The sequence below is a fragment of the Halyomorpha halys genome, unplaced genomic scaffold, assembly GCF_000696795.3.
Source record: "Halyomorpha halys isolate HHAL.00 unplaced genomic scaffold, Hhal_1.1 Scaffold1697.1, whole genome shotgun sequence".
In the NCBI taxonomy this organism is placed as follows: Eukaryota; Metazoa; Arthropoda; class Insecta; order Hemiptera; family Pentatomidae; genus Halyomorpha; species Halyomorpha halys.
In genome coordinates, this window is record NW_027115501.1 from 117818 (window position 1) to 132870 (window position 15053).

The 15053-nt window shown below is 25.9% G+C and overlaps 1 protein-coding gene across 3 annotated transcripts in view; it reads right to left on the minus strand.

The window, feature by feature from the left end:
- Positions 1 to 6562: 6562 nt before the first annotated feature.
- The window catches only part of LOC106690387 (cGMP-specific 3',5'-cyclic phosphodiesterase), an 85240-nt gene continuing 76749 nt past the window's right edge, over positions 6563 to 15053 (minus strand). The window contains exons 20-22 of one of the 3 annotated variants that reach the window (XM_014435818.3): positions 13375 to 13544; positions 12814 to 12962; positions 6563 to 12733 (exon numbers count right to left, since the gene is read on the minus strand). In XM_014435818.3, coding sequence (XP_014291304.1) covers positions 12860 to 12962; positions 13375 to 13544 — 273 coding nt within the window. In that variant the 3' untranslated portion in view covers positions 6563 to 12733; positions 12814 to 12859. The other 2 variants (XM_014435817.2, XM_014435819.2) reach the window with 2 other exon arrangements.

Genomic DNA, 15053 nt, shown 5'->3' on the forward strand with positions numbered 1-15053 from the left:
ATATATTGTTAGAATTTAATTCTTTTGATTCTTAGAAAGAGACACAAATTATTTATATTTTTTCATGTTTTTAATGTAGCTGAAAATTGTAAAAGTTTCTATATTTTTAAAGATTGCATTTGGAAATTGCAATTTCTTATGTAACACTTTAAGGAGAAAAAATTTAATTAAAAACGTAATAAAAATAATTTATTCAGGGAAACTTTAACATAATGTACTATAGGCAGTAATCATCCTTAATGTTAAAAAATAGTCAGTGTAAAGTACTGATATATTAAATACTGTTAGTATTTATATTTTGTAAATGTGAGAGAATCATCTTCAAGTAAATGAAATTCATTTAGGCAACAATGACATAAGAAAATCAGGTTATGACCATACTTTTAGATTTCAAAATATAATAGCAGTGTTTCCTTATCCAGTATTGCTATGGGGGAAAAGGGACTTAGTGTTGACAAAAGAAAAAAATGCTGATTAACACCAAACCTATAATTACTGAAAAAATAACATTTTTATAAGAATCAAAGTAATAGGACGAGTAAAAAGTACCAACTTGCTACTGAAAAAAAAAAAAAAAAACTGAAGGCGATATCATCGATGATGGCATGAGTCTCCCGTGAGTCTAAATCCTGATTCAGCAACAGTCTTATCTTACCTTTGAAACATTTATTAAAAATGGGAAGAGGGAATTAAGTTAAAAAATTAGTTAAATCGAGCAGCATTGAAAAAAGTGGCTAATATCGAATAAAAAAAGTAGCAACTTGCATTAAGTGATTGTTATGTTTGACTAATTTAGTTTAAAATAATAAAATAAAAGGGAAGGCTTCTAGGGGTAACTGCCCTGTAAATCCATATTCAGCAACAGTCTTATCTTACCTTTGAAACATTTATAAAACACGGGAAGATGAAATTAAGTTAAAAATTTGTTAAATCGAGCAGCATTGAAAAATCAAGCAAATTATATTAAGAATTAAGAATCCCAATACAGGCATGCTGGATAAGGGAACACATATATCAGATAATAGAATTGAAGACATGGAAGGATTAACTGTATATGCTGTTTCTTATATCTACGTTAAGTATTTACTTGTTTTCTTTGTGATTGGTTCCCCTTTGGGAACAATTATTTTCTTTGTTTAAAGTCAAAGTATCAATCATTCCAGTTAAGATGTTTAATTGTTTTTATAGAATAATTTAGGAGATAAAGGTATCCATTTTACTTTTAGTGAGATATTTTATTTTGTGTTGTTCTATGACACCTTTTAGTAAAGAGAGTTTTTCAAATCACTTTTGTATGAGGAGTATGTCAATCTCAGGATTATGTTCCAAATTTTAAATTAGTGATGATTGGATAGTGATTGATGATAAACGGTACTGAGTATGTATTTATTTTCATTTAAATTAGTTTTGCTGGCGAATATGAGTTTCATTATTGAATCTTAGGTTGGATGAATGGCACAAAGTAAGAAACGTGGCAGACTTGAGAAAGGTGAATTCGAAATATAGGTTATAATGAAATAATCTTTTCCCAAATTTTGTCGGGAAAAATGACAATACTGTGTACATCAGTATGTACGTATTCTATATAACAAGTATTTTAGGAATAGCATTTAAGTGAACCATTAGATATTTATTGTTATAGAAGAAAAAGAGCAAAATAATAATAATCTTAGTTTACTGGTGAATATTTAGTTTATTTTACTTTTTAAACTATCATACTCAAAACTATCTTTTTTATTACTAGCCATTTTTAGAGTAAACTATTTATCAGGTGATTGTTTAAAAAACTTGTAATATTATTCCCTCATTTTTTTTTTTTTTTTTAAGAGCGTTCATAATAGTTCTTTGACCTTCATGAATTGCCTAATGCAATTATTGATTTCAGTTTGTTATCATTCTTTAAGACTTAGGATACACCTCTTTTGAACAGTGGCTGATATTTTAGTTATTACCTTCATTAAATAGAGAAATTCAAAATAAACTAATGAAAAAAAACAACTTATATTTATAAAAAACACAATTTAATTTTTATTCTAGGGAGATGACTGTTTTATAATTAAACCAGCTTTTTAATGTTGAGAATGTAACCATTACCTATATTTTTTGGTATTTAATACCTTAGAATTATAATTTCACCATCATTTGGTTACTTTTCCACATTAAGGACTACGTCTGCATAGAGAGTGTTTTGAGGAAATGACTGAATTAAGTCGAACGAATCATTGTTCTTCCATTGAAAGAAATATGATAGGTAGCTAATAATAATAATAATAATAATAATAATGTTGTGTTGTGATACTACAGAAAAAAAACATTTTAATCTTTTGTGGTGTATGGCTCATTTATAAACAGAACATTTGATCATAACATTAATTTCTTAATATAATTAATTAAAGTTTAAGTTTAATTATCTGTAATAGCTTGCATCACAGTTAAATAGTGTGGAAGCAATGCTTTGTATAGTGTGTATTTTCTATACCTATTCTCATTTATTATTATTAATTTTTAAATAATTTATAAATTTTCTTCAATTAAGGTTATGATAATAAATACTTATAATTATAAAAATAATTATATATTTATTAATTTTTGAAAGTTATTATTTCTGTATATTTTGGAGTTTTTATATTTTTATTATTTCAATAAGTTAGGTTACTTAAAAATAATATTTGTTACAAAATTTATCCAAAAATAATATTAATGGCTTAATTGTGTTAATATACTTGTTACTGTATGTTTTAATATATGTATGTAAGATAAGTTGGTTGATGTAGCTTTGAAGTTATTATCAGACAATAAAAAATTGAACTGTATTTATTAAAATATGTGTGCATAATAAAAAATATTAGCAGTAAAGGACTTATTTTACACCACCTTTATTAGAATATTTATTTCTAAAAAATAATCAATAAATAAAGTTATATATATGTATGTATAGTTGACCGTAAAAATTGATTTATAGGGAGATGGTCAGGGTTGCGGTCAATAGTGAAACTATTTTTGTAAACTGTTTTTGTTTCACTATTGACCGCAACCCTGACCATCTCCCTATATATAAAAATAAAGTTATAGGATTCACCTCAATATTTTTACTATATAAAATCTGCATATATACTATATCATTTGTAATCTAAGCTCCTAATTAATCAATATTAATAATATATTTGATAAAACAAGACTACTTGGTGTTTTAAAATGTTTTTAATCTGAGCCTGAGTTTCATTCAGTAAAAATTGAAAAACTGTGCCATAAAACAATAAATGAATTCCTTGCAGAAAAATTAATGCAATTTGAAGTAATACTTGTCTAAATTGATGGTTCAAATGATTTTTCTGCTGGACTATTATAAATATTATTATTATTAATATATTATATTTTCTTTGACCACTTCATTAAGCAATAAAAAAAATTGCTTTCCAATAAATACAATTTGTTTTATTTTCATAATCTTCATTTATACCTAATTTTACTTAAGTAATCATCTTTTGAAAACATCATGAGGGAAAGTCTTAAGAAGGATTAAAAGCATTAGCTATTACAAAAGCATTGGCTATCTCACTCAAGCATGTTTGAGCATTTGTTTCTTCTTCTAGGAGGAACAACCAGGAGGTTTTCCAAAAGTATTCGATAAAATGGACATTAGACAAAGATAATGTTTCTGAGTATAACTTAGAAAGCCTCCGTGGTGCATACAAATTCTCTTGTATGCTTTCAATGGCCTGTACTTTTTCATTATAGAACTAATTCACTATATATTAGTTAAAGGATCATTGAAATTTTTAAATGATTTATATTAATATATATTTACAAGTAATAATCATTTTTATTTAAAATTTCAGAAAGATTCTTTAGATAGTCCAAGACTGCCATTGGTAGTAGAATCAGGACTGTGAATAGGCCCAAAGCTGAGGTCTTGTATTGGAGATAGAGATTTATTTTTTTAGATACCTAATTTTAAAAAGTTAAAACCATAATTTGATTTGATTCAATAATTTAGGGAATTTTTATACACTTATACGTTTCACAGGTATTCTTTCTTCTTCTTGCATCGGTACATCTGATTTCTACATACCAGAATTTAAGTCCATAAGGGTGTTATAGTATGATTAAACATATTTTGAGCACAAAATTGTAACGAAAAAAACACAAAATTAAATGACATTATATGTCCTAAAAAATAAAGTAATATATCTAATATTGTATTACGATTTATAACATACAGTGACTTCTTTAAATTTTGGCTGTCATACGTATCCAAAATCATACTTATGCCTCTGAGTACAATTATTTCATCATGGGTAAAGTAAAAATATAAAGCTTCCCTACCTTCAGTAGTGAGGAAACAAAAACGATGACATATAAAACTTTACACATTTTTTTAAATCTAATTTTCATGATTTTTTTTCTGCCCTCTCTCAATATATCATAGATTATCATTATTTATTACGTTAAATTTTAAAATATTACAAGTGTTATAAAATTACATTTTTTTTGCTTAAGATTCCATTAATTTAAAGTTTATCTCCATATGTTATTGACATAATAAATAAAAAAGCAAAGTACAAATAATAAGTTTAACATGCTATAAATATGGTCGAAAAAGTATACTACAATTGAAATCAGAGATCGATAGTACAAAAAACAATACTTATATATCGAAAAAATTACGATATTTAAAACAATATTATTTATGTTAAAATAATAGTTTGATTAAATGCCAATAGACAGCAGCACAAATCAAGAAAGGTGGAAAATAATTTAGTTTTACATATTGCCGTAAGAGGCCAGCACCATCCAAGCAGGCATCCCTGAAGTAAATTTCAGCTCAAAAATTTTATTTTGTATTAGGAGAACAGGAACTAATAAGAGCTAAATAAACAGGTCAGACCCCAGGACCAATAGTGCTGCTCTCTTGTGGCAAAATTTTAAACTAAAACAGTTTCACAATCTACCGCTAGGTGCCAGCACATATCTATCCTGGAATTGCAACTGTTGTTGAGCTCCTTTTGGTTCCTAATTTCCTAATACAAAATAAAATTTTCGAGGTGCAATTCACTACGAATGTCTGCTTGGATGATGCTGGCCTCTTGCGGCAATAATTAGAACTATTATTTTCTGCCTTTCTCGATTTGTGCTGCTACCTATTAGCGTTTAAGCAAACTATTATTTTAACATAGTATATGATATCGTTTTAAATTTACAATCGCTACTTTTTCAATATATCATTATTCTTTTTTTATCTTTTAGATATCTGAGTTCAATTTTGGTTTACTTTTTCAACAATATCTAATAATGTGTTAATTTTATAATGTCAAGACATTTCTGTTATTACCTCAACAATTTTTGAAACCAAACTACTTACATTCTAGTTCTTTTTTTTTTTTTGTATTTTAAAACAATTTACTTTAATTGAATGTACATTTTGTTCTTCTGGTCTATTTTTGTTAGATATTTCATATTATTCACCTTAGGAAAGTCTTAAAATTAATTTTTTTTTAGTTCAGGGAAAATAAAAATATAATTTACTATTTATATAATTTATTCAAATTCTTGATACTGGTATTTATCTATTAAATAAATCAAATGGTATCCTTGTTTGTATCCTAATACAAACGGTATCCTCTTTATTATATCAATAGTCCAAAGTTTTGGCCAATTCGACTATCCTCATGGACAATCTTAAATATAAATTCACACCTCACATCAAAATTTAACAAATGTTTTACAGGCTATTTTGCCCAGGTCATCAATACAAGTCAAAATCACTCCATTCTTTTAAAACTTTAATTTTAGATCAAAACTAAACTATCCCCTATTAGATAAACAAAAGTTTGTATGTTTAATAGTGGCTTTAAATCTAAAATTTAAGTTTTAAAAACATAGGGTGATTCTGACTTGTAATTAATTACCTGGGAAAAATATCCTGTAAAACATTTTTTAAAGATTGATGTGAATATATATTTAAGATTGTGGCTGAGGATAGCCGAAATGTTGAACTATTGATATAATAAAGAGTGTTGAGACTTAACAAGGATACCATTTGATTTATAATTTACTTTAGAATATTTTATGAAGCTCCCCATTTTCTCAAGGATGTTGGTAGGAAAACTAGGGTTCTAAAATATACTGCTGTCTAGGATTTCAACCAAGGATTTTTATTTATAAACGATTGCTTTGAAGTTGATAGGCAATTTAGAATGGTTTAATAAGTTATTATAAATATGAAATTATTAGAAATACATATAAAAAGGTAAGTAGGAATGATATTGGCTGGGATGGTACAGAACATTGGATCCTGTGTGTCAGCAGAGTTATCTTCTGTTACTAATACCAACTAGACAGAAAGGAACCTACCTTCTAGCATTACCACAACTAGGATAGGAAAAGAATAGTGGAGAGCATCAGTCTTCGAACTTGGCGTCGATAAATTGAGGGTATTAGCCTTCAGGTAAAGTAGAAAAGAAAATTTTTTCATAACAGGAGAGAGGAAGACTCATATAAGTTATTTTCACAAGGTTCCATAATATAACTCAAGTTATAAATTGATACATTTATTGGATAATGATACAAATTTATTAACCATATCAAATTGTCTCACAAAACTTACTAAAATACTCAGACATGTACAGATTATTGCAAATTCTTAACTTCCATTATCATCTTTTCTTTAGTTAAGAAAACAAATTATATACAGTTTGTTTTTTGCTAAAAAGCTATCAATCTCAGTATTTCCATATTTAGTTAATACTCTTCAGCAAGAAAAAAACTTATAATCTTAATAAAGAAACATTCATTATTATTCTGTTATAACTTATTCTATCCTTTTAAACCATTTAAATTTTTTTTAGCCTCAAATTCATATTTAGAAAAATATAACTTATTTGTGGAATGGGATTAAAATATGTTAACTAATGATTTACTGAATAAAAATGTCTAACATTTTACAGCAAGATTGGAAATAGTTATTCAGAACATTAGACCTCTGAATTGATTTTGTTTAATATCCATTACATCTTTTAAAAACTAAGGTAAAATGATTCTATTATTTTTTTAAATAATTAAGTTTAGCAGTAATTATTAGCGATTTCTCATCACTTGAAATTGTTAACAATTAAACAAAAAGCAAAAATCATGAAGGTAAAATTTTAATTCAGATGAAACACTGTAATGGAAAATTATTGTTGTTAAGTAAAAGATAATGAAATAGATAGCCATAATTACATTCATTTAGCTAATAAATGTACACTTTTCCTTGGGAAGAATATGTTACCACGAAATATGCATGGAAGAGTGTCATAATATTTGTTATTCATTTGACTGCCTTTCAAAATAAAAGTACACTGTAATTTTCGATAAAGCACAAATTAAATGAAAGAAATATAAAATGTTAGTTTTGTAAAGAAAACAAATTGTTCTGTAATGTAGATCTAAAATTTATAGAAACAAAACACTGAGAATAAATTTTTTCATATCAGATTAGTTTTTATTCACATTATGATATGTTATTTTGTTATTTTATCTGCATCTGTAAGAAAGAACTTTCAACTCCGGTTTATTTTTTGTCCTTAGTGCAAGGCCCAGTGTGGCTAAACCATTCATACCTGTCCATAATATTTCTATCTTTATACGTATACATTTTACAAAGCATAATGGTTTTTAATATTAAAAATTATTTTTATGCCAGATTTTGTTAAATATTTAATAACATTTGTTAAGTGTTATTTAAATGATAATGTTCCAAGAATGATGAGAACTTACTAATAATTATATTTTAATAATAAAAATAATTTTACAACCTGAATGTAAAAAACAAATAGTTATAATTAAAAAGATAATTTATTAATTTTACTTGCAAAACTAGGCACACACCAGTAAGATTTAACACGATGAGTCGTTTCATGTAAACATGATAAAACTTGGTGTAATGAGGAATAGCATAGGCAAAATTCCTTTTAGACACCAACTATTGTCGCACTTCAAGGATAAAAAGGCGTGTAGTGTTGTGGAAAGGAATAATCTAAAGTTCTGTTCTATCTTATTGGTTACAAGCATAAGCAGGCATTTGAATGTTTACAGTGTTAATCATGAGAAACTATAAAATTTTCTGTATTTGATTTAGTATTGTGTAATTTCTTTTGGTCTTTCCACTCTAATTAAGTTGGATCAAATCTTCACTCCTGTTGTTTTTATAAATAAATCCATTTATCGTAGTGTACCCATTTCAATTCCTTTGTATAAAATTGTGATCATGACTAAAATATTAGTTAATATTATGTGAGTAATTTATGTCAGATAATTTCTTCTGAAGACATTGTGCCTATGCTTGTACTCACTGCTATGTGCCTGGGCTAAAACTGCAGAATAATGAACAGTTATATGCCTTATAATAAATACAACAACATATTAAAATAATTAAATAAGAACCAGATTCTAATTTCTTTCCACTTACAGTTTGAAACAATACCAAAGTTTTAAAAGAACATTGTCAGCACATATCTTGTGTATAGTAAACTGAAAACTGTTGGTAACTGCAAACTTCAACCATTCTCTAAATTATTTTAAAATTATAATACTATATTATAACAACATAATAAATGATAAACATTCTGTAATCTCTAAAGCTATCATCACAATTATTCACACCTCAATATCTCCCTAGCTTATATATTGGGATTTGGGACACCTTTGACTAGAAGCACTCTCAGACTTTTCAAATATACCTTTTATATATGCTTATAATCTTTTCATACGTTATTTCTGAATCATGCTCTCTATAAATGATTGGAGGAGCAATAAGTCTATTAAAAAAATAAAAGTAGGCCCATTTAATTATTTAGTTAAAAATTAGAAGTTTATTATATTACTTGCTAAAAATCAAGGATGGGAAGAACTTGCTTAAGTTAATCTTATTTAACAATTTTTATCCTAATCAAAATTCAATTAATTTTTTTAAAAGATTTTAATGACAAAAAATTATATTATAGAGGAAAAATCCTGCTAACTAGTTATTTATTTAATGTTGTCTGTAATCCTAAAGTTTTATTCACTTGTTTATCAAATAATTTCATATTAATTGTAAAAAATATAATTTTTCATTACTTATACTTCTCACTTTTGTTGAGCAATTTTTGAGAATTGTAAGTTTAAAAAGTTTGTATTTAAAGATTTTTGAAATTCATTGTTCGATTATTCAGAAAGTATGAAAATTACTATTTCTTTATTATAGTGAAGATGTTCATTTTACTGCCTGATTCAATTTTGTAGAAACAAAACTCTTAATGGTAATTTCCCTGAATCTCCTTACAATGTATGTGTTTTTGTTTTTTTCAAATGACTCTAATATATTCTAATTTATGACAAACTACTATAAAATATAAATTCAAATTATCTATAATAAAAAAAATGAATTAGAGTTTTGTTTGAACCTTAAATGAAATAAAGTACCTTAGAGTTAATTTAAACATAATTAAAATTGGAATTCAAAATATTTAATTTATTGTTACTGAAACGAAACATGATTTTTCTTGCTTTATGTAATTTTTTTTTCAATTTTTTTCTAAGCCTTCAGAAAAACAATTAAATAGTATGATGTAATGTGCTTATAAAGTCAAATTAAGCATGTCACTGCATTACAAAAGGTTGCAAAAATTAACAGAGATATATGCCATAATGTATAAAGAGTCTCCTATAAAAAAAGGAAAATTTTATAGAAAATACAAAAATTTTATAGAATGAATCATTAGTAAAATCACATCTTCAAATTTATTATTGCAAAATAATTACATCACTCTGAAAATGTAGATTATTCATAGTAAATTAGTTTATACTTTTCTCTCCAAAGTACTAAGTTAAGACAAAAATATTTTTTTTAACTTCCTCATAAAAAGAGGATTTAAAGAAAAATTAAAATTTTTATAACTACTGAAACTATATTATCAATTTTTTTCTTATTTTATTTCTTTTACTAAACATATTATTTTATAAATTTATTTCTATCGATAACTAGTGATGACTTTTGGATATTAAAATTAGTTATTTATTTTATTTGTTATTTGTCAGCAAGAAAATAATAGTAATTGTATTTGATGATTATTGTTGGGAAACTGCTTCAGAAAAGAGCTTCTGGATCTTATTTTCAACACATTTCAAGCAGGCCACTGCATATTGACTAGAAAGATTGGATTTTTGAAAAGGTTGAATTTACTCTCAAATATAAGATGAGAGCCAATCCAATAGATAAAATAACTTTTCCTCCCTTTAGTGTTTTTTTTTTTAAAAGTAAAATTAGCCTTCAATGAAATAAATTTTTCTTTCTATTAACTATAAAACTCAATATTGGTAAGAATTAAACGATTCTGTATCATACTAGTTTATTTAAAAGAATCTCACTCGTGTTTTTTCTTTGAGGTACCGATATTATCTTATGCTTAAATATATAATTATCGAATTAACTACAATTATATTATCATAAATGCTTTTATTATGATATATAACAAAAATATGAATTAAATTACTCCCATCCCTGAAAAATACTGCTCATAATAATATTACATATTTAAATGTCAAACTAACAAGTGAAATATTAGGTGAAAACTATACATTTTCCGTCCAGTTTTGAAAAAATTCACATAAAAAATATATTTTTGCATTCCTAAAATTTAAATAATCAACATGTAATGTACAAATTAACAATGTTAGACACAATATCATAGTTATATACATTATTAACACGTAATATATAATTTTACAAAAGAATATACAACAAAGTCTACTACTATACCATCCTGGAATGAAAATATAAAACAATATTTACAAAAAATTCTTAATTGTAACCAATAAATCACTCCAGTTTCATGCATTTTATATTTACAAACGACTAGATATTATTCAAATAAATTAGCACTATGTATTAGCTGCTATTTGTACATTGACAACAAGCGGAAACCATGAGCAATAAATTTACTTTCCTATTGCAATATTAGTGAATAGCTATTCAACAGAAGGACTAGCTATAACATTTAAATTGATTATTCATTTTTATGTTTCATTTATTTACAAGATGTGTGTTTTATGTTTAAATAATAAAACGTTATGTAAAAGTCATATTTTTAAGTGCTACTATACATGATTCAATTCAGTAAGTATTTGAATTTATTTTTTTACAGTACCAATTTTGATAAATGAGTAAACAACTTCTTAAAAAAATTAAATCCATAGATCATTATTCATGAAAATGACAGGGCCTTCCGAATCACTGATAATTATGCACTACCCTGACCATGCAACTTGTCCTTACCACACATTTTCACAACTTTAATTTCAGTTTTTTTTTTACTTCAATACTCATCAACTACTCAGTCATTCTGTTGAAGTAGAGTAAATTCTGAGATCTATTTAGAAATAAATCCTTTGAGTTTATAATCGTTTGATAATTCTTGATCATCATCGTTTGATAATGTATAATCGTTTATAATCCTTTGAGTTTATAACCCTGACCAAGCATAGAAAAAGTATAAAACAAATTACTTTCACTAACCCGTCCATTTAGGATCTTGAGCTTTTCAACGATCTTTCTCCAATGAACTCTATCCTTGCCATCATTTTCATCTTCTTGTGAGCTCAGCATCTTCACTCTTCAGCATAGCTTTAGTTGACTTCATGTTTTTCTTCCAAACATACTTATGTCCCAACCATCCTCTTCATTGATATTTATAATAGATACAACGTCAAGAAAATATTCCAATTGTTACTTGCAACTGGAGTATGCACTTACAACAGGACCTTGCTTTCATGAAATGTTTCAAGAAAAAAATTTGTAGTCCTTATCGTTATTAAAACATTGTCCTTATTGTTATTATAAAAACGCAAATTCTCAGTGTTGAGCCAATTAGTTGTAATACATCTATCAGAGGAGGTTCTGATTATTTTTATATTTTGACACAGACACTTATATTATCATGAATCTGTTTATTTTCAACGAAGAAATGATATTACCCAAGTTCTCATTATATTCATATCACATCCCTTACAGAGATATGGATTGTGATTGAATGCCTTAGTTAGAACTTATACTGACATCCTCCAATAATATCTCCTCCTTTATTCATTATTCTAATAATCTAATATATTATTTATGTTTACATATTGGCAAACTGCGATTGCCTGTTTAGTTCTGATTCTGCAATTTATTCCTTTTATTTTGTATCTGTATTTCGAATTTCTTAGGCCAACTAAATTTTTAATAACTAAAAGCAATCTTTTTTTTAAGAAGTTGTACAAGATAATAAAAGAGTTATGGCACCATAATATGGTATAATATAGAGTAATGGCACCTTTAGTAGGAGCTATTATAACTCCTTTCCCAATACAACACATCGAAATATCTTAGTTTATCTTACCAATAATTTTTAAAGTTAGTTCTCCTTGTCCATAATAGTTAACAGATTTACCATCACAACTCCTGTGGCATATTATTGCAAACTTCCTTTAATCATTAATAATAATAATAATACTAAGTGGTTCAGTAAAAAGAAATAATAATTTTTGAGAGGATCATAAAAAATCATTACTCAACATGCCTACATAAACTGCTAGACAAATATTGCTTACAAAATTGCTAAATGTTATAATTAATTTTAATTTACAGTTATTTTTATTTTTTTTATTTACTGATAATGTTTGATAATTAAAAGAACGAAATTGTCATCCTCCAAAGAATTGATGTAAAATATTTCTGAAAAAAAAAGAAGAGGTAAAATATAAAAAAAATAACTTGGTTTATTGTTTTTTGATTGAATGTAACCACTATCCCACCTAACTCTTGTTACTAAGTTTCTGGGATAGATGTGGTCTTCGAATGTCAGAAAAGTGAGCATAATTTGCTTTTTGTTTTCTGCTGGACCACTGTTTGCGTTTTGTTTGCTTCTTCAGACTTCTCGGGAGTATCTTCATTGGCTTCTTTCCTAAAATTTAATAACTTAAATCAAATACATAAGAAAATTTTGGCGATCTCACAACCATCATCTCTATCATTAATTTTTTTTTTAAAGATAAAATAAATATAATTTAGTTATTATCAAATTATAGTATTAATAAATCTAGTTTCTTATTTATTTTTTTCAGATAGACCTTGATCACAGTTAAAATCTTGTAAATTTTCCCTCCTTTACTTCATAATATTTACTTCGGTACATTTTGGAATAATTCTAACTATGCACACACATGTATTGCCCTCATGTGAGTTATTATAAATTATGTCCGACTGTAATTTAGTTTTGATTTTTTTAATTTTTAGACAAGATGTATCTTAATTTGATGGTGGTTTAAAATTCAATCTGTTTAAATAATTAGAAAAAAAAAGCATATTCTATTAACTTCTCTTGATTCATCGAACCCGAAGATGACTTGGCGTACAAGGACCTGCTGATTCTCGTTCTAACTGATTTCCCAAGAGCTCTGTTCTTCCTGAGGGATGCAAATCTTCCCATGGTAGTGCCATTGGCACGACGTGTAGATACACCACCAGTTCCTTCTCCATCTCCTGCCTGTTTAAATGATTATTTAGGATATTTATTTTATTAAATTATTTCGTTCAATTAAATAAAATTGTTTATTTTAAACAAAATAAAATTTTAATATAGATTCTCATTACCATCATAAAATCAAATCAATTAAAACATATGTCAATTTCCTATTAAAAAAAATAAAAAAATAAATAGATAGCCTAAATTTTTCAACTTTCTGAAACAGAATAAATCTTCAGACAATGAATTAATATAGGAACTTTAAACACAATATCTAATTCTTTTAACAAGAATTAATTAACCAAAAGTTGAGGGAGACATAGCCCATGAAATTACAAACATTTAGATTTATGATTAAAATCATGAATTGAGTATCTTTTGAAGTTAAAATGTTAGTAATGTATGTTTAATTGAAATTATTTTAATTAATCTAAATATCTCATTAAATCTCCAACTTACAAAATATATCTTGACATTTCATTCCATAGATGTTGAATAAAGTTTAGGTAAGGTACTGCATGATGATCACTCAAAAATTGAAGTAGTGAAGTACTAACAGTAACTATTTATTGCTATAAATTTGCTGAAATACCAGCTCTAAATAGAATACATAGGGGTGGTCATTAAATCCAACAAGAAGCAAATGGTTAAGATATAACCATTTTTATGGTGAACATTATAAGAAAAAATAGGAAGTACTTATTTATATATTTCCCATCAGTCAACTAAAAAATAATAGTTTTAGAAAGTCATCTCTAGCCCATCCTTTGATATAAATTTTGTTGAACGCCAGGCATAAAGAATCTAAAGAATTGACCATAAAAAATATTTCATACAGTAAGATCATTTCTTTTCTCGTATAAGTATGAACCACATCAGAATTGCAGAAAAATACTGCTATAGACCAGTATGACGAAAGGTGGTTCGAAGAATTACAAAATTAATTACATCACTTACTTTTTTTATTTTTTTTTAAAGTTACACACAAGTTTTTAAATTTGGTTTACAACCTATAGTAAATCTTTTATGTTGGTTAAATGATTTAATTTTAAGTTTAAAACAAATTGAAGGGTAATTAGTAAAGAAAATAAAGGAAATTTTTTATATTAATTAATTGTATTGTGTATTTCCATCTTATTTATTACCATTCTTTTAGTTTTTAATATTTATTATTAGAACTTAAAACTATTGTAAATGATTTCAATAATGTTTTACAAATTCTTTTTCAATAAATACAATTCATTTGTAGTCATAATTAACATAAAAAGAAAATAGTTAAGATTATAAGTCGAAATGTAATAAATTGTAAATATATAAGAATCAATAACATTTATTCTAGAACTTAATACTCTTAAAATAATTGCAATGCTTGAAAATAAACAGGCTGCTAGATTACCTAAAAAAAAAAAAGAAAAAAGAAATAATAAAAAAGAAAATTAAATCTTCTTAAACAAAAACAAAGAAAAAATACTTATAAATAAATAAGTTATAAACAGAAAACAAATTTCTCAGGAAAAATAATTAAATTTG